This window comes from Dermacentor albipictus, chromosome 6, assembly GCF_038994185.2.
Source record: "Dermacentor albipictus isolate Rhodes 1998 colony chromosome 6, USDA_Dalb.pri_finalv2, whole genome shotgun sequence".
Taxonomy (NCBI): Eukaryota; Metazoa; Arthropoda; class Arachnida; order Ixodida; family Ixodidae; genus Dermacentor; species Dermacentor albipictus.
In genome coordinates, this window is record NC_091826.1 from 125,239,931 (window position 1) to 125,264,662 (window position 24,732).

Here is a 24,732-nt window from a genome sequence, read left to right on the forward strand (position 1 = left end):
CAGACAGAGATAAAGAGGGGAACACAAGGACGAGTGCTTTCTAACAAGTGGTTTTATTTTCGAGGAACTTCCTGCTTACGTACCCACAGATCTGCGCGATCTAGTCAAATAGAGCAGGCCTATAGTGCATATAACCTTTGAGATAAAATGCCGTGGATCAAAGCCACCCGGTGAACATAAAAGCATCAAGGCGCATGGGACAAACCCTTACACTGAGAATACGTTATAGATGTGATGACAACAGCGAATTATCTTTATCCAGCAATGAAACAGAAGGATGGCTGATGCAGCTTTTCTTTTGTTTTTCAATCCAGTGCGCTTCCACAATTTCTCTCGCAGCTTGATTCTTATGCCTATTCGAAATTACGGTGCTACTAAGACACGGTGAGCAATCGTGTTCTTGACAATGCATAGCGATATGCATACCAGGGCGACCTTTCAGACTAGATAAGTGTTCCCTTAATCTCGTGTTGATCCGTTGATGTGTTGAAGCGCTCGTTCTTGTGTTGCCTCTCTTCTTCATCCCTGTCTGTTTGCGCACAAAATTTTTAAATAATGAATCTGTTCCAACTAGGCCGACTCGCAGTTGTGCTTTGATTATCCCTGTATATAAATTTTCGTTGACCTCTGCTTCGATAATAAAATAAGTTTTCTTGAGAGTCTACACGGGAGCACTACGCTCCGCTTAAAACTTAGTAGGCATGTGGTGTCGATACAATAGACAATTAGCCCTTGGTTTGGTTTACGACCAATAAAATATGGTGTGATATTTAAAGACGAGACAAGAAAATTTGTTGTGGAGTTAGGCTTAACATTACACCCGACGAAGATAGGTCCTCCTATCGAAACGTTGGCCAGCCTTTCTGAGGCACCTTATCCCTGTTTACAAACTTTGTACCACAGTGTGCTATTCCATCTATCAGCCCCTTTCTTGTTTTTCGGCCCGCACATAAAAGTTATAATGTATAAATAAATCATGATGTTGATGACGTCGCAGTTCGTAGGACCGCAATGACAGCTCACTTTAAAAAGCAAAGTGTCAGCATTCGAGAGGAAAACCTAGTACCACATATAATGGAAGCAGCAATTTATAAAACGGCAGTAGTTTGACGCCACGTTAGCTGTATAATATGAAGACGGTCTTCCGTATATGTGTGGGTGGTCAAGAACAACTTCATCATAAACAGGTGGAGCCATAAATTTCAGTGACCACACACTTTGCACAGCCTAGAATCTTAAGTATGACAATGATTATACATGCGCATATTGTTACATTATCACTTTGTGTCAAAGCACGATATAAACAATGCATTGCAAGAGTATACTAGGCATTCTATCTTCTTTCCGGTGTCCTCGAAAACACTAGCACGTTTTCTTGATTACGCTTTTTCTCACCTATTCCTTGCATTTGTTAAAACTTTTGACCAGCCATGCACACGACATTTAGGCACAACTAAAGCACTCTTTGCTGCGGAGCTACGAGAAGCAAATAAAGGACAGAAAGCAAACAATTCACTGCGGAACAAGTATTTCGCATATTGCATGCGTTTTTCCTCAGTTCTCTGCCTTCTGTGCACCGTATTCATTTTTATCATAGAACGTTTATCACTATGACAAAAAAAATGAGCTTAAGATTTACCTCAACTCCTCGCTGAAATGCAACAAATCCCACCACAATGGCTTCGCCACTCTGATGTTCAGCTCGAGGTTGCGCGATGAAATCTAGGCCGCGGCGGCAGCATTTTGTTAGGGTACGAAATGCAAGAGCGCACGTCTACCGTGCACTGTAGGCCGGTGAATGATGCCAACAGTAATCAAATTCAATAAGGAGTCCTCCACTGCGGTGTGCTTCATAATCAAATCGTGGTTTTTGGCACGAAAAAACCCATAATGCTTTCATGCTCCCATTCGAAACGCAACAGCTCAGGCGTTTTCTAGTAAAATAGCAGAGTTTCATGGCACGGGTTCTGAAAAGTACATTAAGCTGTGCATTGGCAAATCAGTTGTGCGGAAGCCGGGAAGTTAGGAAAGTACACGAAATGAAAATGTTGACATCCGCTGCTTTTGTAGCACTACGCCACAAAGGAAACTTATATGTGTTTGTCATAAAAACGTTTCACAGTTGAAATCGGCGACCATTGTCTTTCCGGGCGGATTCCTATAGTACCTCAGCTAAGTACGAGGTTAGCGGATCGTTGAACGAGGGCAAATTTATCGACAACGTAAGCAATTCATCCGGCTTGCACGTTCACGCATACAAAGTTTGCCATATCTTGTGTCCCAGTGCTTCGAGTCGTCGAATAATTCGCCCTTACGCTGCGGTCGAACTGCTTGTTGGTTAGCTCAGATTTCGGAGCGACCGCACCGAAAAGGCGTCGGTCGCGGGTTTGAATGCTGGACGAGGAGGAATTTTCCTTCAGCTGTGAAGCTTTCTTACGGAGAAACACGCATACGTTTCCTTTGTAGCGTCGTGCTACAAGATCGGTGGATGTCAATATTTCCCGTTCATGAGCTGAACATTGTGTCTTTTTCTTTTTTTTTTGAAAAAGCAGCCTACATGACCTAAGCATTTTTCAGGGGTGGGTGAGTGTTTGAAGCTTTCGAATAACGAATAGAATAGCGTCTTATTTGATTCGATCTTCAAATTGAATGACCATCGTTTGCAAATCGAAATATTCTTTAGTACTTTTCAAATATTTCAATGCGTCAACTGCGCCTAATTAGACAAAATATATGACCCAAACTACGATATAATATTAAGCCGGTGTCCATATTGTAGACATAAAACATGAGTAATTGCGTACTGGACCATTCTAAATCGCTTAGGTAGCCATACATTACAGGCTATGCAGGGATCATTCGCACTCAGAAGAGTCGTGTACATGAAAGCAACTACTTATTTGCTCCTAATGCTTTATTTGTACTTTTTATACGCAACGATTCATAACGTACAATATACTGACAAAGGTTGGTAGTACTACCAAACTAGGATTTTACAATAGTTTTATGTTAGTTGTTACAATGGCTTTTCATTATTAGAAAGCTATTCGATACTCGATTTGATTCGATTAGCTTCTGGCGCTATTTTATTCGTTTTCGATTCGTTCTCAATAATTACTATTCGCACAACCCTAGCAGTTTCACCTGCATCATTGAACTGATTATTATACTATAAGCAGTCACTGCAATACAAGCAGTCACGCTAGGCGGTCATAATTTATAATTGTTCATTTCCAGATTATCATGACGGGTAGCGATAAACGGAACATATCGCGTTTTGCTTTTTAACCAATGCTTCATCTTTTGCACGAGAAATGTGTTTGCCTACTTGCTAGCTCATAGGCCGGAATTAAATAATGGAGTTTAAATTTCCAAAACTCTACAACTGGTAACATGAATGGTGCCATAATGCAAAGCTTCAGATGAATTCTAAAAGCCTAACGTGCCTTAACGTGAGCTAAAAGAAACCAGAACCGCATTTCTTTTTCATACCGAGGCCTCTGAAATTCGATCGGCTGGGCTGGTAATCGAACCCGTCTACATGTTCTCAGCAGTCCAAGACCATACATAGCCTTTGTGGAAGGTATTGCACGTAAGCAGCAACTATTGCGCAATCTTGTAGCAGCATCGATGACGAGGAAGATGAGGACAACAACAGCTGGCTAGGGACAGGCAGGGAAGAGGAAGGAAGGAAGGAAGGAAGGAAGGAAGGAAGGAAGGAAGGAAGGAAGGAAGGAAGGAAGGAAGAGAAGCGGGCGCTTGGCTCACATCACGCGTGGCCTGCGCGAAGTGGCCGGCAGATACATCCGCCAAAGAATGAACGTCAGCTAGGGCCTTCTGCTCAGTAAAAATAAACTCCTGTTTATTGTTGCGCATCGTCATCACTGATTTTGCACACCACAATACTGGTGACCCCGGACAGCGGGCATGGCTGACGACCACTGCAACGTTTCCAATAGTCGGTGCGGAACCACCGTCACGGATGACAGCGATCGAACAACCCCAGTATTACGGCGTGACGTGCTTACTCTTTCCGTGATGCTACTCCAGTACTGGCCAGCGGACTCCCAACTCTGGATTGCTCAAGTAAGCCGCCAGTTCACCATAGCGCAATTTATGTCCCAGACTAAAAAAATTCAACCATCTCATATTCTCGCTGCCGCCCGAGACTGCCAGCAGCTTCGCGACCAGATCCTGCAACCCCCGGCAACAGACCTTTTCGACATCCACACGAACGAACTCGCCAAATGCACGACAATGTCGGAACGGCGATGGCTACAGCAGTTTGCCCATACTTAAAACTCGTAGGTCACAAACTTTCGCAGCTCCTGCGTCGTTTTCAACAGCTTCTCGGAGACAAGGCAACCACCTTCGATCAAGATTTGCTTCGCGGGTCGTTCCTACAACGTTTGCCCACCTCCATCTGTATGGTTCTGGCGACCGCAAACCATTTGCCCGTGTCGCAGCTAGCCCAAATTGCCAACTCCATCAAAGACACATCAAGCCCCACGGTTTCACTCGTGAACGGTTCAGATGCATCAACTGTGCTACCCTCACCCTCCCTTGAAAATCTAGATGGTACATTCTGCGAGGAGATCTGAAAACTGTCAGACCAGATCACCGTTCTATCTTCTCCGCGCCAGCGCTCTTCATCGCAGGGACGCTCTTTCTCGCACAGTCGCTCCCCGTCCTCATAACGGGAGGGTGAATGCTGGTACCATCATACCTTCGGTAACGCAGCGCCAAAGTGCACGGCACCCTGTAGTTTTCAGGGGAACTCCCCGCAGCACCACTAGAAGCGGCGAGTGGTGCTCGTTCCTAAGTAAGCCGCTTTTTCTTCGTGACAGACAAAACCACATGCCTGTGTATTCTTGTGCACACTGCTGTGGAGGTCCGTGTCATCCCATCCACAGCCGTGATTCTCAAGCTCCGCCAAGTCCAGTCAAGACTACAAGCTGCCACTAAGACCACTGCTAAGAGATTTATTAGCAACGGGCGCGAACGGGTAGCTGTCACAAGCGTTCGGCGAAAGACAGCAACCACGAGCTCATGCCGGTAGCGATGGTGCTGTGGCGCAGGCGGCTACTCTTCTTCGTCACAATCGCCCTCCGCAGAAAAAGGCGCCATCCTGGCGGCTTAAGGCGAAGAGACTACTATTGGGTCGTACTACGGCTTGATGCGAGAGACGTGGACGAGTTCGCGGCCGCGATGGCGTAGGTCCGTCGATGGCGTGAGGGGCTCTACGATGTAATTGACGGAGGACGTTTGCTCGAGAACGCGGTAGGGTCCTAGGTGCGACAAGTTTTGAGGAGAGGCCGGGTGTAGTAGCGGGTACCCGAAGCCATACGAGAGAGCCAGGCAAAAAAGTTGGTGCAGAACGGCCGGCAGGTTCACGCCATTGCTGCTGCCACTGGTCCTCGGTGGAAAAAGAGCGGGCAAGCTGGCGGCATTCCTCGGCATGACGAGCAGCTTGAGATAGCGGAGCACGTTCGGACGCGTCAGGTGAATATGACAGAATGGTATCGAGAGTAGTAGAAGGTTCTCGTCCGTATAGGAGAAAGTAAGGGGAGAAACCACCAGTGGCTTGGGTCGCAGTATTGTACGCATACGTCACGAAAGGGAGAAATTGGTCCCAGTTTGAATGATCAGAGGCGACGTACATGGAGAGCATATCGCCAAGAGTACGGTTGAAGCGCTCGGTCATGCCGTTAGTTTGCGGATGGTACGCTGTACTGGTGCGGTGAACGATTCGGCATTCGTCGAGTAGTGCCTTTAAAGCATCGGAAAGAAAGGCACGGCCTCTATCACTCAGAAGTTCGCGAGGGGCACCGTGGCGAAGAACGAAATGTCGTAACAGAAACGAGGCAACGTCGCGGGCGGTGGCAGTCGGCAGAGCAGCTGTTTCAGCATAGCGGGTCAAGTGATCCACTGCAACAATAATCCAGCGGTTGCCTGCTGGTGTGGAGGGTAGCGGTCCGTAGATGTCTATGCCAACACGATCAAAAGGCCGACGAGGGCAGGGAAGGGGTTGTGACGGGTAGACTTGTCCTGGAGGTAATTTTCGGCGTTGGCACTGAGCGCAGGAGCGAATGAACTTTCTGACGTAGTTATACATGCCGCGCCAATAAAATCGGATGCGTAGTCGAGCATAGGTCTTGAAGAGGCCGGCATGTGCGCACTGAGGGTCTGCTTGGAAAGCGTCGCAGATAAGGTCACGGTGATGGCGGGGTATCACGAGAAGCCACTTGCGACCGTCAGAGAGGTAATTACGACGATAAAGAAGGCTGTCGCGAATGGAGAAGTGGGTAGCCTGGTGGCGAAGAGCGCGAGATGGGGAAGAGGGAGATGGATCAGAAAGGATGCTGATGAGAGCACTGATCCAGGGATGCTTGCGCTGCTCCGACGGCATGTTGCGCAGTGCATGAGATGGAACTGTGGGCTCAAGGGCGGATAGGCAAGCGCAATCAGCGGAGACCTGTGAGCGAGAAAGGGCGTCAGCGTCCGTGTGTTTGTGGCCGGAACGGTAGAGGACGCGGATGTCGTACTCCTGTAGCTTAAGGGCCCAGCGAGCAAGTCGGCCAGATGGGTCCTTAAGGGTAGACAGCCAACAAAGGGCGTGATGGTCAGTGACGACATCGAAAGGGTGACCATACAAATAAGGACGGAATTTTCTAAGTGCCCAAATAATGGCTAAACACTCTTTCTCTGTAACAGAGTAATTAGCCTCGGCCTTTGTCAGAGTTCGGCTCGCGTAGGCAACGACATATTCATCAAAGCCCGCTTTTCGTTGTGCGAGTACGGCGCCAAGTCCGACGCCACTGGCATCGGTGTGGACCTCTGTGGGCGCTGCAGGATCGAAGTTGCGGAGGATAGGTGGTGAGGTTAGCAGGCGGCGTAATTTCGTGAAGGCGTCATCACAGGCGGGCGACCAAGCGGAAAGTTCTTTGTCGCCACTTAGAAGGGCTGTCAGGGGTGCACTTATGGAAGCGAAATTTCGAATGAAACGTCGGAAGTATGAGCACAAACCAAGGAAACTTTGAAGCTCCTTTAACTTCTTTGGTTGCGGAAAGTCGGTGACAGCGTGGAGCTTGGCTGGATCCGGAAGGAGGCCGTCTCGTGATACAACATGGCCAAGAATAGTGAGCTTTCGGGCGCCGAAACGACATTTTTTTAAAGTTAAGTTGAAGTCCCGCGTCAGTAAGGCATTTGAGAACTTGCTCGAGACGGCTGAGATGGGTTCGGAAATCAGCGGAAAAGACAACTACGTCATCCAGGTAGCATAAACATGTGTTCCATTTGAGGCCGCGTAAAATATTATCCATCATTCTCTCAAAAGTGGCTGGAGCGTTGCACAGGCCGAAAGGCATTACGATGAATTCGTACAACCGTCAGGTGTTACAAATGCTGTTTTAGGTCGATCAGATGGTGCCAAGGGGACTGGCCAGTATCCGGAAGGTAAATCCAGCGAAGAAAAGAATTCAGCTCCCTGCAAACAGTCGAGGGCGTCGTCAATGCGCCGTAACGGGTAAACGTCCTTGCGCGTTATCTTGCTCAGACGTCGGTAGTCGACGCAGAATCGGATAGAGCCATCCTTTTTCTTAACGAGGATGACCGGTGATGCCCAGGGACTGTTGAAAGGCTGCACAACGCCACGCTTGAGCATGTCAGCAGCCTGGTGGTCAATGACACGGCGCTCAGAAGCGGAAACTCGGTAAGGGCGCTGCCATAAAGGTGTGCGACTGCCGGTATCTATTTGGTGAAAAACGGTCGATGTGCGGCCCAAACCGGAAGCATGGCTGTCGAAAGAAGCGCTGAACCTCTGCAGGAGAGCAATAAGCTGGCTTCGTTCTGAAGATGATGTGCCATCGTGGATGGAGCAGTGGAAAGCGTCGAGGAGTGACTGATCAACCGCAGAGTCACAAGTAAGTGCGCCAAGGTCCGCAGAAGTAGAAACGGTAGGAGTGTCAAAGATGCAAAAGGTGTCGACCGGTTGAACAAGGCCTAGGCATTCACCATGAGATAAAGCTAAAGGGCAGGATGTGGGATTGTCGACGACCATTTTGGTGACGCCATTGCGAAGAGCAAGGAGAGCAAAGGGCAGCGGAGAACATCGGCGGCGAATGAACAGCTCAGAGGGCGTAAAGAGAACAGTGGCATCAGAAATAGCGGCGCACGACACAGGCACAAGCAAGGAAGAGCGTGGAGGGACGGAATTGTCTTCGGAAACAAACAGTTTAACAATGGAAGGGTCGTTTTCGATAGGCTCGACGTCGGGAAGTGCAGAAAGTTCGAGTTCGGCGTGACAACAGTCAATAACGGCGTTATTATTTGCAAGGAAGTCCCAGCCTAATATGATGTCATGGGAACAAGTGGGCAGCACGACGAATTCGACGGTGTACAGTAGACCTTGAATGAAGACGCGAGCAGTACAGGCAGCGAGAGGCGTTATATTTTGAGCGTTCGCGGTTCGAAGGGAGAAGTCGGAGAGAGGCGTCAAAACCTTTCGTAGTGTGCGGCAGAGTTGGGCAGAAATAAGGGATACGGCGGCCCCTGTATCTACAAGTGCCAGGACGGCGATTGCTTCGACAGAGACTTCGATGACGTTGGCGGGAGAGGGACGAGGACTTGGGCATTGCGACGTGAACTCAGTTCATGCCACGGGAACTGCGGCCATCAGTTTTCCTGCTCGGTGGACACGGGACGACGCCGCATCGGAGAAAGCGAGCGACGACGGGGAGATGGTGAGCGGTGAGTAGAGGCAGTTGGGCGGTCAGGGGAAAAAGAAGAGGTAGGAAGGCTGGAAGGCGACGAGGAAAACAGAGCGGGGAAAGGTGCGCTCGCCGGATGTTCTGAAGAGGAAGCATGCCACGACGACAATGGCGCGCCACGTGACCAGCACCACCACAAGCAAAACATGTTGGGCGGTCATCGAAGGTGCGCCACTGGTGGGGGTAAGGTCCGAGTCGCGGTTGAGGATTCGGAAAATGCTGTCGGTCAGGCAGCGGCATAAGAGGAAAATGCCGGCGGTCGTGTAGCGGCATAGATGGCGGCAAAAATGTCGGTGGTCGATGCATAGAGGGCGGCAGGGGCGCTTGTGGACGAGATCGGGAAACTGCTTCAGCGGAAGTGAGAGGAGCCGTGACTGGCGGCTGCTCAACGGCTGGAGGAACGGCTTGAGAGACTTGTTCTTGAATGAAGTCGCGGATCGTAGGATGCAAAGCAGGGGGTGGTTCCTGGACAGAAGATATCAACGATAGCTGGCGGGTGACCTCTGCGCGAACGAATTCCTGGATTTTTATGAAGAGAGCAGCATGGTTGTCGTCGACTCCAAGGCTTGATAGAGAGTCGGCGGGCGGGGTGGGACATCGGGTGTGAAGCCGTTGCCTGAGCAACTCGTCGTAACTCTGGCACAATTCGATCACTTCAGCGACAGTGTGAGGACTCTTCGATAATAGCATTTGAAATGCGTCGTCTTGAATACCCTTCATTATATGTTTGATCTTCTCCTCTGACATCGACGCATTCACCCGTTTGCAAAGGTCGACAATGTCCTCAATGTAGCTCGTGAAGTTTTCTCCGGTCTCTAGGGATCGTGTGCGCAAACGTTGTTCTGCACGAAGCTTTCTTACTGCAGGCCGACCGAAAACTTGGGTAAAGTTGGTCTTGAAGACCAACCACGAAGTGAGGTCGGCTTCATGGTTTAGAAACCATAGTTTCGCAACGTCCGTAAGATAAAATGCGACGTTTCTCAACTTGGTAACGTCGTCCCACTGGTTATGGGCACTCACTCGCTCATAAGGCGAGATCCAATCTTCAGCGTCTTTGTCATCTGTGCCGGAGAAGATAGGGGGATCTCGCTGACGCAAGGCGCCGGCACAAACCAATGTGGCCGGTGCCGTTGGAGGAGCTGGAGGAGTGCGCGCGTCATCGGGCATGATGGGGGGTAGAGGGCGACTCTGAAGTTCCAGGGTGGTCGAAACCCAGCACGTCCACCACTTGCTAAGAGATTTATCAGCAACGGGCGCGAACGGGTAGCCGTCACAAGCGTTCGGCGAAAGACAGCAACCACGAGCTCATGCCGGTAGCGATGGTGCTGTGGCGCAGGCGGCTACTCTTCTTCGTTACACCACCATTGCCACCTATGCGAAACAAGCACTGTCCCTCTACATCGGCCTCCGCAGGATATACCGGTGAATTTTTCAAATTGATCGTGTGGCCTACCCCATGCTGGGTGCGGATTTCCTGCGCCACTACAATCTCTTAGTTGACGTGCACCGCAAACCCCTCGTTTATGCTACGGCACACCATTATTTGCTTGGCATAGCCTCGCGAGTGTCTCTTCCTGCTGTCAATAGCGCATTGCTGAAGTCAGTCTACGTAAAGCTTCTTCAGGAATTCCCATCCTTTCATCGAGCGGCCAACTTCCTTTTGCTAGTCAAACATGACATTCATTACCACCGGCCCGCCTGCCCAGGTTCGAGCTCGTCATTTACCACCTGATCGCTGCAAGATCGCACACCGTAAATTCGAACACATGCTCGAACTCGGGATCATGCGCCCTTCTTCAAGCCCTTACGCGTGCCCACTGCATATGGTGCCAAAGGCGCCACCTGGAGACTGGTGGCCGTGAAGAGATTAGGGTATGCTCAACAATGTTACTGTTCCGAACGGTTACCCACTTCCGCACATTGCTGTTTTCTCTGCACCACTGCCCGGAACAATTATATTGTCCAACATCGACTTTGTGGACGCTTACCATCAAATTTCTGTGGAACAGACGGATATTCCCAAGAGGGCAATCATCAGGCCATTTGGACTCTTCGAGTATGTGCGCATGCATTTCGGTCTTCGCATTTCTGCACAAACTTTTCAAGGATATATCGACACAATAACAAGAGGATTGCCTTTCTGTTTCGCGAACATCGACCATTTGTCTTTAGTCGCGACGCAGAACACCACATCCAAGATCTGGGCCAATTCTTTCATTGCCTCGCGGAATACGGCCTTATCGACTATAGGGCGAAGTACGAATTCGGCGTACTCGAGTTGGACTCCATCGGTCACCGTTTTAACAAGTATGGCATCCACCCCTTTCCGTCAAAAGTCCAGGCCATACAATATTTTTCTCAGCCGTCTTCCATCCGCAAACGGGGCAAGTTTCTTGATCTCATGAATTTCTAGAGCCGCTTCATCCCTAACTGCGCCAGTTTCCTTCGGCCCCTAACGGACATGCTCAAGGGAAACAAATCCAAAATAACTGAACTCATCTGGTCCCCGGAAGCACTAGCCACTCTTGATATCATCAAGACCAATCTGTCTCAGGCAACCCTTCTTGTCCACCCGAGACCAGGAGCCCCACTTTGCCTCATGACCGATGCGTCCAATGTTGCTATTGGAGCGGTGCCCAAACAGTTCGCGGATATAGTCTGGCAGACCCTTGCCTTCTTTTCTCGGAAGCACACATTCACGGAGACCCGCTATAGCACGTTCGGAAGAGAACGCTCTGAATGTGCACGGGTGTACTGCACTTACTTTAGACACTTCACGGAGGTTCGAGAGCTTCACATCAAGACACAGCACAAACAATTGATCTTCGCCATCCGGTCGAATTCTAGAAGGTTTTCACTACTGGAAAGCTAATATCTCGCCTTCTGCCGTAAAACACGTTGTGGGGCTAGTTGGTGCATAGCTTTCAATAGATTAAGCGCCAAAAGTGACAGCACAAAAGAAGACATACAGACAGGTCCTGTCTGCATTTCTTCTTGTGTACTGTCACGTTTGGTGCCTAATCTATTGAAATCTCGCCTTTATGGCAGGGTTCACGACGGCGATAGGCGCGTACATGGAAAGGACAATGCCGCAGCGGACGCGCTGCCATGCTGCGCCTCTTTCATCACTAGGAGTGACAACCCGGTTAGTATCTACTTCTGCGCACTTGCTGTGGAGCAACAAGTCGACACAGAGTAATTGCGATTCATGGAAAACCTGGCGCCTTACATCTCTGTGATGTCCACTTTCCACTTTGTGCCATTCCTATTTTTTGTTATGCGTTCTCGTGCACCACACATCCAGTCCTCCCACTCAATTACCGGTGCACAATTTTCAACACCCTTCATAAACCATTCCACCCTGGAATCCGGCCTACGCAACGTCTGGTGACAGAACGTCTTGTTTGGCCGGGCATCAACAAGGACGTAGGTGCATGGGCCCATGGTTGTCTGATATGCCAACAATCGATGGTTCACCGATACAAAAGAGCACCTTTCGACTTCTTTGCGCCACCATCTGGATGATTCTACAAAATACACAATGACATTTCCAGGCCATAGGCGCTATAAAACGGGAACACCTACCTCCTAACCTGCATAGATCACTTTACGATTGCCACAAGCCTTCCATTTGCCCGACACCAGTGCTGAAATTATCGCAAACGGCTTCGTCGCGGGCTGGGTTTCGCGATACGCCGTACCATCTAGTAATACAACCGACACAGGACGCCAGTTTGAATCGGCAATATTGAATAAGCTGCTGACCCTCCTAGGCACTTCTCGCATACACAACACGATATAGCATCCCATCACAAATGGTTTTGTTGAGCGTTTTCACCACTCCATCAATACTTAGGTCATAACGCCGCCAGACACCACTTACTTTTCCACATCACTATCACTGGTTATGCTGAATCTTCGGGCTACATTTAAGCAGGATCTTCGCAGCACGCCTGCCAAGATGGCTTCTTATTTATTTATTTATTTATTTATTTATTTATTTATTTATTTATTTATTTATTTATTTATTTATTTAGCATATCCTCAGGTCCGCTACGGCTATAGAGGGGAGTGGTTACAAGCAAAACGAGAAACTTCAACAAAGAGGAGCTATAATAAAGCAGAACAGCATATATATATATACAAACACACATAACAAATGGCATCCACATATACAACGTTAGCTATGGCGTTTGTGAGTACAGGTTGAACAATGCGAAGGAAAAGGTTCCTAGTTATACAGTCCTACCTATGACGTTCTTGAATAATCAGGGATCTGCGATGGCGGCAGTCGCCGCGGGAACGCGATTCCAGTGAATGAAAGTGCATGGTACAAATGACTCTTAAAAGCGTTGGATCTGCTTAATGGAATGCCTACCTTAACAATGTGATCCAGTCTGGGCGATACATACGGAGGTGGGAAAATAAGTTTGTTGCGTAACAGCGGGTGATGAAACAACTAATGAAAAAGGCACAGACAGAACATTTTGGTACGTGATGACAAGGACGGTAAGCTAAGGCTAGATTTCATGGCACTGATACTCGCGGTTCTATTATAGTAAGAAAGAATGAAATGAACAGAGTTATTCCGAACCATTTCCTGTGAATGCGTTAGGTTTATATGACCTGGATCCCTGATTGAAGCAGCATACTCAAGTTTGGGTCGTATAAGAGCTGTATAAAAGATTAAATTTAAGTAAGAAGGTGCTTAGGAAAAGTTGCATAGTAAGCAGCCTAGCATTCGGTTAGCGTTACTTATATAGCGATGTGGGTATTCCAAGTGAGGTCGGAGGTGATGTGAAGGGTTACTAAATCTGATGGAGCGTTCTTAAGGGAGTACACAGGTGTACTCAGGTGTAGTCCTAGATACACGCGTGAATTTACTCTTGTTAATATTTAGTTGCGTTAACCATGAGTTGCATGATGCAAAAACGTCGTTAAGGTCAGCTTGAACTCTGGGTATATCTTCATCGTAAGTTATTTCGGTGTAAATTGCATAGTCGTCAGCAAATACGTAAATTTGAGATGAAACACAGGAAGGCAAGTCGTTAATATATGAGAAATAGGAGGGCTCCAAGCACAGAGCCCTGTGGTACATCCGAATAAACAGGACTTAGACTAGAGGTTACTTCGTTAGCTGAGACAAAGTGTGAACGGTTAGTGAGAAAACCTCCAGCCAGTAAAAAAAATTTAGGATCAAGGTTTATTTGGCACAGTTTGTAGGTTAATAAGCTATGGCACACTTTATCGAACGCTTTTGCTAAGTCTAAAAAATTTGGTCTGCAACTAAAGAGCGGTAAAGCAATAGGTTCAGCTTATGCGAGAATGATACTAGTTGGGTTTCACGTGAATGTCTTTTCGGAAGCCGTGTTGAAACTCAGAAAGAAGGGAGCTTTCTCCTAAGAAGTTGGCAATTCGAGAAAACAGAATATGCTCGATAATTTTGCATGGTATTTTGATTAAAGATATAGGCCGATAGTTTAGTGGGGAATGTTTAGTATCTGTTTTGTAGAGTGGAATTAACTTCCCCACCTTCCAGTCAGTAGGCAGTGAAGCTTTGTCAAGTGACTGTTGGAAAGTTTTTGTAAGAATAATGGAACGATATGCGCAAGTGTTTTTTAGAAATTTTGCATTGATTAGGTCACAGCCAGGAGCAGATGAGAGTTTCAATGATGCGATAATTTTTTCTATGCCGATGGGTTCGATTATTAAAGGTTACATTGACGCGTAGTCGTACGATAGTGTAGTTGGGCGTCTTACATAAGCGTGTTTAGAAAATTTACGCGTAAAAACGTCATTTAATACGGATGCACAATCGGCAGTGGCAATTGCGTTATAAGTGCTATCAACAAGGGTTGGAGCACCAGTATGCCTTTCATGGCAATTCTTCCACCCTACCGTTTCATTGCCGTGCCCTGACCCCACCAACTACACCAACAGGCTGTGAGCGTCTTTCCCAACACTTCGTGCTCCTGAACGTCACTGCCAGTACCTCACTGTCACGCCCCGTACCTACGCATCGCATACTCCCGAAGAGGTGGTGACGTCCTCTTAAGTTTTAGTCCGCCGTGACTCCATATGGAAGCCCCTGCAACGCCCTTACGACGGTCCATACCATGTCATTCATTGCACCGACAAACATTTCGCCGCGAACTTAAACGATCCACATGTCAATATCTCTGTCGATCGCCTCAAACCCGCCTTGGTTGTTAACCCACTCCCACAGTCACCGGATAAACAGATTAGCTCAGAGCGAGTTGGTCTTTGCCAGGCATCAAATGTACTTCAACACCCAACACGCCGATACAAACTCCTCAAAGTACCGTTCCAGCGACCTGCACGGCAGCGGCATCGATGTCGAGGAGGATAAGCAGAACGGCGGCTGGCGAAGGAGAGGCCATTGCCTGCGAAGCGAAGCGGGCGCGTGGTTCAGATCACGCCCGGCCGGCACAAGGTGGCCGAGAGATTTATCCGCCGAGCAATGACTGTCAGCTAGGGCCCTCAATAAAAATATACTCCTGTTTATTGTGGCTCATCGTCATCGCTGATTTCGCACACCGCAGTCTCATTAAGTCTAACTACAAACATACCCCTGCTCGGCGACAGCGAAAACGAAAAACTTTAGTCCTCAGTGTGGAAAAATGAACAGATATACTTACCTACATGTTCAAGAAGGTCGAAGTGGTTTTCCGAAATGGACAACCTATCCAGTGCTCCCTTCAAAACTTCTTTGTCAGCTGTACTAAATATCGATAGAAGTACGTGTACCATGCGACTTGGAGGCACTGAAACACACGAAACAAGAATATGTTAGTTGTTCACATTTTCAAAAATATCTGCTGCTTCATTCAGCCAATTCTCATAAAAGCCATGCTTCCGCAAAGCTAACTGCAGTTATAGGAGGCTCATCTACAAATGACATTCTTTCTTCTGTGTAAACTTAAAATAAGCCATGGCTTTTTTACCGAAAATTCACCAGAAAAAACGCCTCGATTTGATTTCAATTTTCATTTTCGCAGTTCGTCAGTAGCGCCAGTGGCAGTTCACCCACTTTATCACCATGATCGGCGGATCATTTGTGATGAACGATAAGCAATGCTTAAAATAGAGGGAGACGAATGGCTACATCATAAGGGCGATAGTTTTCGCGCACACTGTAACTTGGTTAAGAACGAAAAGTGCAGGAAACAAGGGGCACGATTTTCGCTCCTCGCAGCCATACGATGGCAACATGCCAAGAAAAGCATTAGGGAGACTATGTGTGCTTTAGTTGATACTAACAAACAATAGGGCAAAGAAAAATGAAAATGGTTAAAGAGTAAGTGACCTTGTCGCTGGTGGGCGCCGGACCTACATCCTGTTGCGTCTCAACACGGCCCAGAGTGGAGCTGCCACGAGGCAACCCCACCCATCCAGAAGCGCCTGTCCAGAAGTCAACGCAGCGTTGACACCGACGACTGACGGGTCCACAAAAGGAGCCTCGATTAGCACCTTACAGCCTGATCTTCTGATGAAAAGGGCCAACGTCGAATACTGCCGAAGAGCGGCACGCACCTCACATTCCTAGATTGCGACGCGCTTTCTAAATCTGTTAAATTTGCTAAATATGCGGGTCGTATTTAGCACCATCTGAGCTGGAGAACGACGGAACGATGAGTTTGCAATTGGCCGGGACGCAATCATCAGATTCCCTAGTCTAGACGCCTAGGGAATACGACGGTAATAAGAGCGGAGACCTTTCATGCAGAGAGGAGTGGCTGACGTGTTCTGATGTGAACTCAGATGTTTAATATGCTCCTGCAAAGAGTGGACTTCCGTATGTGGAGCCAGTGTAACAATTTTCAAACAAGCCTTTTTCCCTTTATTTCTACTACCGGACGTACTCGTCGATGGGCTTGGTGGATTCCTAGCTCAAACGCCGCCTCATAGACGCAATAGACTGGTTGGCAGCGCTGAAATCAAGAAAAGAGTCCTCACGATCTGGGATCGGCGGACCTGCGAACGTCGCTCTGGGAGACACAAACTTTGCAAGCTCGAGGTAAAGTGCTGACGGAAGAGTGACTTCTGTGGACTTTGGATCAACAGAGCTCCTTTTCGTGGCTCAGGGAGGCACAACAGTCGCACTGGTGTCGGACGGCTCGAGGAAACTGGGGACAAGAGCAACAGAAGGCAGTTCCACGATCTCGGATAGGCGGACCTGGCAACATGGCTCCGCGAGACACAACTTTCGCAAGCTTGAGGTGGGGTGAGTGCTAGAGTGACTACATTTTGCCGCACAGTAAGGACAGGGTTCTGTCGGGCAATTAGGTGTACTTGATCACCACTGGGAGTGCGGTCAATACACGAGAAGTTGATGTCGGCTCTAGGCAAAGCATGGGTATTACAGTGGTAAAGAAAGAGAAGCTGTTGCTCTTGTCAGCAGACTTCGGTACGGATATTAACCATAAGTTTAGAAAGCCTGAAATTCGTACTGCGATTGACAAAGTGGGTTTCAATGAGGACGAGCCCACACATGCATGAAAAAAGATATGTAACGAGAGAAAAGAAAGGAAGCAAGAGACGTGCGAGCAGTGTTAGATACGGGACCGTTTCCTAAGCCTACTTCGAGTTCCCCCAGACCACATCAAATCGCACCATAGCTAATTAGGGATTGCAGAAGCCCGGATACCACTTTCTTGAGGCGCGGCACGTGCAAACAAGTTGGCGGCCCCCACTTCGTGTGCCGCCAGTGGAGCTATTCACTGCTTGACTCTTCCCGAAAGTGAAGCGAGAGCCTGGCACTGTTGCGGGTAAAGAGGGTCCCGAAGCAAGACGGCTGTAATGCACCGTGAAAACCTGGCGTCGACGCCCCCATCCATCTATTGCGACGGCGCATTGCAAGTCAGCAAGGCAAGACCACAGGGGGACCAAGCAGCGACTCTCTTCGCCGGGTGTGACTCTATCGCACGAGCGCCTACCATTGGCTGAAAATGGCGTCACCTGAGCGGGATGTCCCATTGGCCGAACGTGACGTGTCTTCGACACACCGAAGGGCTTAAAAGACGCAGACCGGGAGCAGCAAGGGGGCATTCCTAGAGCATTCCTGGAGCATTCCTTGATTCATCTCTTTCGAGCTTCTTGCCACGGGCCGGAGCGTCCGATTTGCTGCCGGCCCGTAATGATTCTATGACTGTTAATTTCTTCGTCGGCTCACTGTACATAATGTAAATAAGCCTTCCAAGTTTTTCATCCCGACGTCCTCCTCAAGTCTTACAACTGGTTGCTAGTGGTGGGATCGCCTTCAAATGCAACAACTAGTGGCAGCGCTACGGATCAACCTTCGTCGAAAGAAATCCTGAGGAACCCGCAACAACGAAAAAGATCCTTCATCCAAAAGAGTCGCGAGGAACCGGGAAGAACGAAGAAGAGAGAGCCTTCGTCGAAGGAGGTCCTAAGGAATTGGGAGTAGCGAAGAAGAGCGAGCCTTCGACCCAGGGAGTCCTGAGGAACCAGGAACAGCGGACCAATAAACCAGATGGCAGGGTGCTGCAACCGTAAGTGAGCGCGTGGTTTTTTCCTTTTGATTCGCCAGACTTCAAATGTTGTGTGTTCATTTCGATAGTTCGAGGAATCGGGAATTTGTTGCATTGTGTGTTTGCACAAATTAATTAAGGAAAACAGTTCTAACCAACAGTCACGGCAGCTGCCACGGATCTTAGAAGGTTGCCGAGGTTAGACTTGTTGTTGGTGTGCGACGATTTGGGAGTCGAGGCCGACGAACAGATGAAAACGCCAGCTATCATAAAGGCGATTCAAGATAGCGGCAATGATGATAAAAGCATTGAGCTTGCTTGGGAGGTGATACAAGAACCACGGGAGCGTGAGCGTCGTGAACGAGAGCGTGAGTGTCTTGAACGTAAGAGTGAGCGTAAGCGTGAAGAACGCGAGAATGAACGGAAGCGTGAGCTTCAAGAACTTGCTCTTAGGTGTGAGCGTCAAGAACCTGAGAATGAATGTGAACGTGCGTATCAAGAACGTCAGCGTGAGCGTGAGCAAAAGTATGAGAGAGAGAAGGCAGCATTGATCAAACAGATACAATATTGTGATCCGTTAAAGGCACAGATACAACGGCTGTCTGAAAATTCTGTAGGTAGGACAGAGCAAAATAATGAGGAAGTATCTGGCGGATTCTCACAAAAAGCCGACGAGAAAAGTAGTGCCTGTGAGATTAGCGGCCTATTCATAGGTGAAGGGAAAAGGCTAGCTGCTAACGATTCCTCAGTGGCAAAAGAGGCCGTTAAAGGCCGCAGTGAGAGCGACGAGGTGCTGTGCCAACAGAGCACTGTAGAGACAGCTAGGCCAGCTGTGAATGAATTGGCGCAGTCACCACGCGTCTGCGTCGCATGTAACATCAGCGAGGTAGTTAGTGAAGTACAGGGCACTGTTGACCCGACAGACACGGGCACCCATGTCAGGTCAGATCTGCGTGCTGAAGTGAAGTGCAAGCTGGATGATGCCGTTGAGGGTAATTCTCAGGATTGCGAGCTGCGTAGCTCAAGAGAATACACCTGCATTGTTCAGGGATCGGTGCCGCTCTCCGCCAGTCTAGATAGCCTAGATATTGATGATTCAGTTATTAATCATTCGGACTGTGCGCGTGAGACAGCGATCGATACCGACGGGCTGCGTGTCGATGCACAGCGTGTGCTGGGCAATGCAGTAGAGGGCTGTTCGCAAGAGTGCGAGTTGCATGACTCGAGTAAAGCCTGCTGCATTGTTCAAGAGTCGGTTGAGCTGTCCGCCAGTCGAGGTAGAGAGAGTGTTGATTTAAATGAAAATCAATCAGACTGTGCGGGTAAGAGACCGATACGGGCCGATGAGAGGTGTAACTGCCAGCACGAGGCGCCAGAAGGTGACATGAAAGAGAATTCAAAGAGAAAGCGCCGCAGAAAGAAGCGCCCTAAAGCTGGAATGCGGTGACTAATGTAGCGCCGCCAACGACGGCGAGAGACCCAAAAGGGCGGGGCGCGAGGAAAAGAAAGGTGCGGTAGTCACTGACGATGCTGACGCATCAAACACGTTCGAGCCGCCGGTCAAAGGGGTACCGAGAAGCATGTTCTGCACGGACGCGCACAAATGACACGGGGCAGTTAAATTCGTCGTCGTTCCATCGTTCTTTTCGAAGCTCAGCATGCAGTACAAAGAAGCGCAAGGTGGCAAAACGAGACCAGGTGGGGAATAGCGACGGGGTCAATCGAGTTCGTGTTGAAAGCGGGGCGCCAGGACGCAAATTGGCAGGGGACTGTAACGTCTTGGGGGAGCTGATAGTGAGTCAGCCCTTTTAGTGTTCCTCGGCAGCCAGAATAGCCTTCAAACCGCGACCATATCGGGTACGGCTCAAAGTATGAGTCAGACGTAAGCACTTGGAACGGGAGGCCAAGAGAGCTTCCGTAGAAGTAAAACGTTCTGTTTTGTCTTATTTTTTGAGCATCGGATAATTTTCGCGATTTAAGTTTCTTTCAATATGTAAAAGTATGAGCTTTGTTTGTGTTTTTGTTTGAGAAGCTCGAAATTTGAAAGATGCGTTTTTTTGTAAACATGTAGTATCGCGAGGTGTTAATTAATAAGTAGATAGGCTTTCTTTTTTTTGTGTGAGTAACCTGAGTTTCAAGGTTATCGGTGAGAGGCCTATCGTAGCGCGCGTGTGTATTAGTTAACCTTCTTTTTCTTATGCGTTTTTTTATTTTCTAAGGTTAACCACGTAGGTTTTCAGTGAGTGCATGATTTTCACTGAGAAGCTTTCTTAGTTCCATTAGCGCGTGTCCTGTGCGGAAGGAAGGAAGCAGATTTTTGACTGGGTTGCACGTGTGCGTTGAGGGCAGCCGTATTCTAACTTCTTTGGTGAGCATGCGTGGAACGAGTTATTAGGAGACGCAATTTTTTTTAAAGGGTTCTGCGGAGTGCGTAAGTTGCGCAAGTTTAGTTGCTCGGTTAAGTTACGTGTCCTGGTTGGACTAGAGAAAGACACGTGAGTAAGCGTTATAAAAGATTTGCCTACGACCCAAGTACGCGTTCTGATTGGTGACCACAAGGCTAGCGCGCTTGTGATTGCCTACTTGTGACGATGACCAGACTGTTCAGTGGCACCGATACGTGCGATAAGTACGCAACTGCGACAGGTTGGAAACATGCTGTTCGAGTAGTTAGGCCACTTAAGTTATGTTCGGCTGTTTTCATTGTTCGTTTGCAACGGCAACGACCCATTGTTTTACTACAACAACGACACTCTGGCCTTGTCGGCATTCGGGGAGAAATGGATAGCGGTTTCGAAAAGTGGTGGGAACTGCTTTGTCAAAATTTGGGAAATAAAAGGTCAGGGTTCATTTTGACTCAGTAATAGCCTGGCGAGTCAGGGGTGAAGAGCCTGCGCTTACACGTGGTGCAGCGTTGTGTTGTTTTGTTTGTTTGACGTACGCTCTCCAGGGCCAAGCATCCCGAAGTTCGTCAAACGAGGCTCGACACCAGTACCCTGCAGGTTCTTTCAGCGTTCCTCATGACCAGCGAATTGAGTTCACCGGCCATACCGAACTACCGGGGCGAGGACGAGCTGTTAGATACGGGGCCGTTCCCTGAGCCTACTTCGAGTTCCGCCAGACCACATCAAATCGCACCACAGCTAATTAAGGAGCGCAGAAGCACGGATACCACTTTCCTGGGGCGCGGCACGTGTAAACAAGTTGGCGGCCCCCACTTCGTGTGCCGCCAGTGGAGCTATTCACTGCTTGACTCTTCCCGAAAGTGAAGCGAGAGCCTGGCACTATTGCGGGTAAAGAGGGTCCCGAAGCAAGACGGCTGTAATGCGCCGTAAAAACCTCGCGGCGTCGCCCCCATCCATCTATTGTGACGGCGAATTGCAAGTCAGCAAGGCAAGACCGCAGGGAGACCAAGCAGCGACTCTCTTCGCCGGGTGTGACTCCATCGCGCGGGCGCCTACCATTGGCCGAAAATGGCGTCACCTGAGCTGGCTCTCCCATTGGCCGAACGTGACGTGTCTTCGAGACACCGAAGGGTTTAAAAGACGCAGAACGGGAGCAGCAAGGGGGCATTCCTAGAGCATTCCTAGAGCATTCCTTGAATCATCTCTTTCGAGCTTCTTGCATTGGGCCGCAGCGTCCGAGTTGCTGCCAGCCCGTAATGACTCTATGACTGTTATTTTCTCAGTCGGCTCACTGTACATAATGTAAATAAACCTCCCAATTGTTTCATCCCGACGTCCTCCTCAACTCCTACAGCAGGAAAAGAAGTAGCGTGGGAGGAAACAAATAGTAGAAGAGAAAAGAAGGCGGGCTGAAACTGAACTCGCGAAAATAAGACTAGAACAGGCAAGATTAGCGCGCAGGGCGGGTGGGGCGCCACCGCAAACGGAAAGTCACCAGAAAGGGCCTGGTCGTACCAGGCAGTGCATTCGTAGTCGCATTCCTAAAATGCAGGTTGAGGGTAAGAATGGTGCAGGGGGTATATAGCGAGGGGAATGACCTAGGTGTCCTTTGTATTCCCTGGCGGACAAGTTTGAGAAGATCTTTCAGACAGCGCCCGCCTCATGTACGACTTAAAGAAGTGATCCAGCCGTAGGCTATTCAGAATGTCTAACGGCGATACAAGTTTTGCGAAAACAATATATTGGTTTTAACAGCTCACTGACATTCTGAAAGGGATAGCTTGCACGGGCGTAAATTTTAGAAACTTTGTTTTCTCGATATGTCGTTCTTTCTCTTAAGCAAATAAGTTTCTTTTGTGTGTGTGTGAGATACGCTTGTAACGCAAAGTCTAGGGTATTTGTTAGGAGCCGCTAGTGGCGCGCTTAAGCGTCAGCTCGCTTTTGCGATGGTTCGTGAGCTTTTCTTTTCAAAGTAAAATGTGTTATTTAGAGGAGCCGTAGTTTAACCAGACAAGTTTAGAAAGTTTTTGTACCCATTCATTTAAAGTGTGTCTTCCTTGGTCATCGAGAGGCAAAGAATTACTGCATGTCTTGCACCTGTATTCATAATACAGCAGCGTTTTGAGTACCGTTTAGAGCGTGCGTAAACGAATTTAGAAACGAGCTTGAATATTCTTGTAGTTTTAGGCGCGTAATTTACGCAACATATGTTTTTTAGAGTAGGTCCTTTGTGAAAAGTTGAAAGAAAACGTTAGTGCGTAAGTCGCAGAAAAGTGGAAGATAGCGGAGCCTTATTCAGACTCTGTGGATTGTTCTGGGAGAAAAGCCTTGTTTTCACGGCCTGTGCTGGCCTCACCAGACTTTTGCAGAAAATACATTCTCTGGTGCGACGCCAGCGACCGTGGTCTAGATGTCGTCCTTAGAGCGTGCGTAAAAGAATTTAGAAATGAGCTTGAATATTCGTGTAGTTTTAGGCGCGTAATTTACGCAACATATGTTTTTTAGAGTAGGTCCTTTGTGAAAAGGAGAAAGAAAACGTTAGTGCGTAAGTCGCAGAAAAGTGGAAGATAGCGGAGCCTTATTCAGACTCTGTGGATTGTTCTAAGAGAAAAGCCTTGTTTTCACGGCCTGTGCTTGCCTCACCAGACTTTTGCAGGAAATACATTCTCTGGTGCGACGCCAGCGACCATGGTCTAGATGTCGTCCTTGCGCATTACAAGGGAAGCGATGAAGAGCCTCCAGTGCTGTACCTCAAGCAAGATGAGTTTATCACCTGGGAGAAATAGTGCTTGTGCGTAAAAGCTTGTCCAAGCTTTTCCATTGAAAAGTTTGGGTGCTGTTTTCAGCGCACAATATTGACGGTCACGACCGACCATTATCCTCCTGCGATGGCTCTAGCGAATGTCGCGAAAAACGAGCGACTGTTCGGGTGGAGTCTCACCTTGCAGGAATACGACTTCGAGGTCTAGTATAGGCAGGGGAGGTAGAATAAGAATGCGCATGGTCGGAGCCAGGAATTTCAGGCAATAAACTTAGACTATCTTTTAGGAACGTGTTTTGTACAAATCGCAATCGAAGTTAGTCAAATATGTCACAAAGACAGAAATATATTTCTGTCTTTGCGAGAGCTCAACACGATAAAAAATGAGCGCGACAGATAGAGGGGTAGAACATTGTAAAGCGATGCGGCGATCATAACGTCTGGTAGGCGTGTCGCTGGGGCACGCCGACCAGTGGATATGTGTTCGTGTGTATTCCTTGGCAGAAGGACAGGCTCTAGCGAGGGATGGGTCCTCGAGGTGCAGTGTGACATGAGCCATCACTTCTAGAACAGTCCCCGAGGTCACGACCGAACATGGACGCCTCGGGGAACCTCACAGCTGGTCACTCTGAAATCAAATCTCGGCGGAGGTGTCTTTATGTCTCAACACGACCAAAGGTATTTATTAGGCGTTTGCCATGATGTAATCCCAGCCATCGATCTGCGCCTATCTAGAAGTGAACGCAGCGTTGACACCGACTGCTGACGGGTCCGCAAAAGGCCCCTCTACCTGTACCTGAGAGCCTTAATTAATGAGGAAATGGGCCAACGTCGAAAGCTATACCGAAGAACAGCGCCGGCCTCGGATTCCCAGATTTCGGTGCGTTGGCTAAATCTCCTAGATTTACTAAATAGGCCGAATATGCTAAATATGCTAAGTATACGGAGCACATTTAGCATCATCGGAGGTGGAGTGCGGCGGAACGATGCGATTGTGATTGGCCTGAATACATTCATAAGATTTCCTAGTCTAGGCCCCTAGTGAAGACGACGGTAATAAAAGCGGAGACCTTTCGTGCACAGAGGAGTGGCTGGGGTGTCCTGATGTGTGTGTGAGAGAGAGAGAGAGAGAGAGAACATTTATTTGAACCATCGAGGTGGTTGCTCTTGAGGTCGAGTAGGTGGTGTCCTCATTGCAGGACTCCACTGGCCATGGCTGCTCGACGTACTTGCTGGACGAGAGCTCCTTCTCCCGCCAGGGTATCGCCGGTCAGCTGCACCTCCCA

General features: G+C 48.6%; 1 protein-coding gene across 5 annotated transcripts in view; it reads right to left on the minus strand.

The window, feature by feature from the left end:
* The window catches only part of LOC135899413 (dermonecrotic toxin SPH-like), a 95,331-nt gene that overhangs the window by 8,218 nt on the left and 62,381 nt on the right, over positions 1-24,732 (minus strand). For all 5 annotated transcript variants that reach the window (XM_065428657.2, XM_065428659.2, XM_065428658.2 and 2 more), the window contains one exon: positions 15,428-15,553. In XM_065428657.2, the coding sequence (XP_065284729.1) occupies positions 15,428-15,553 (126 nt within the window). The remainder of the gene's footprint in view (positions 1-15,427; positions 15,554-24,732) is intronic.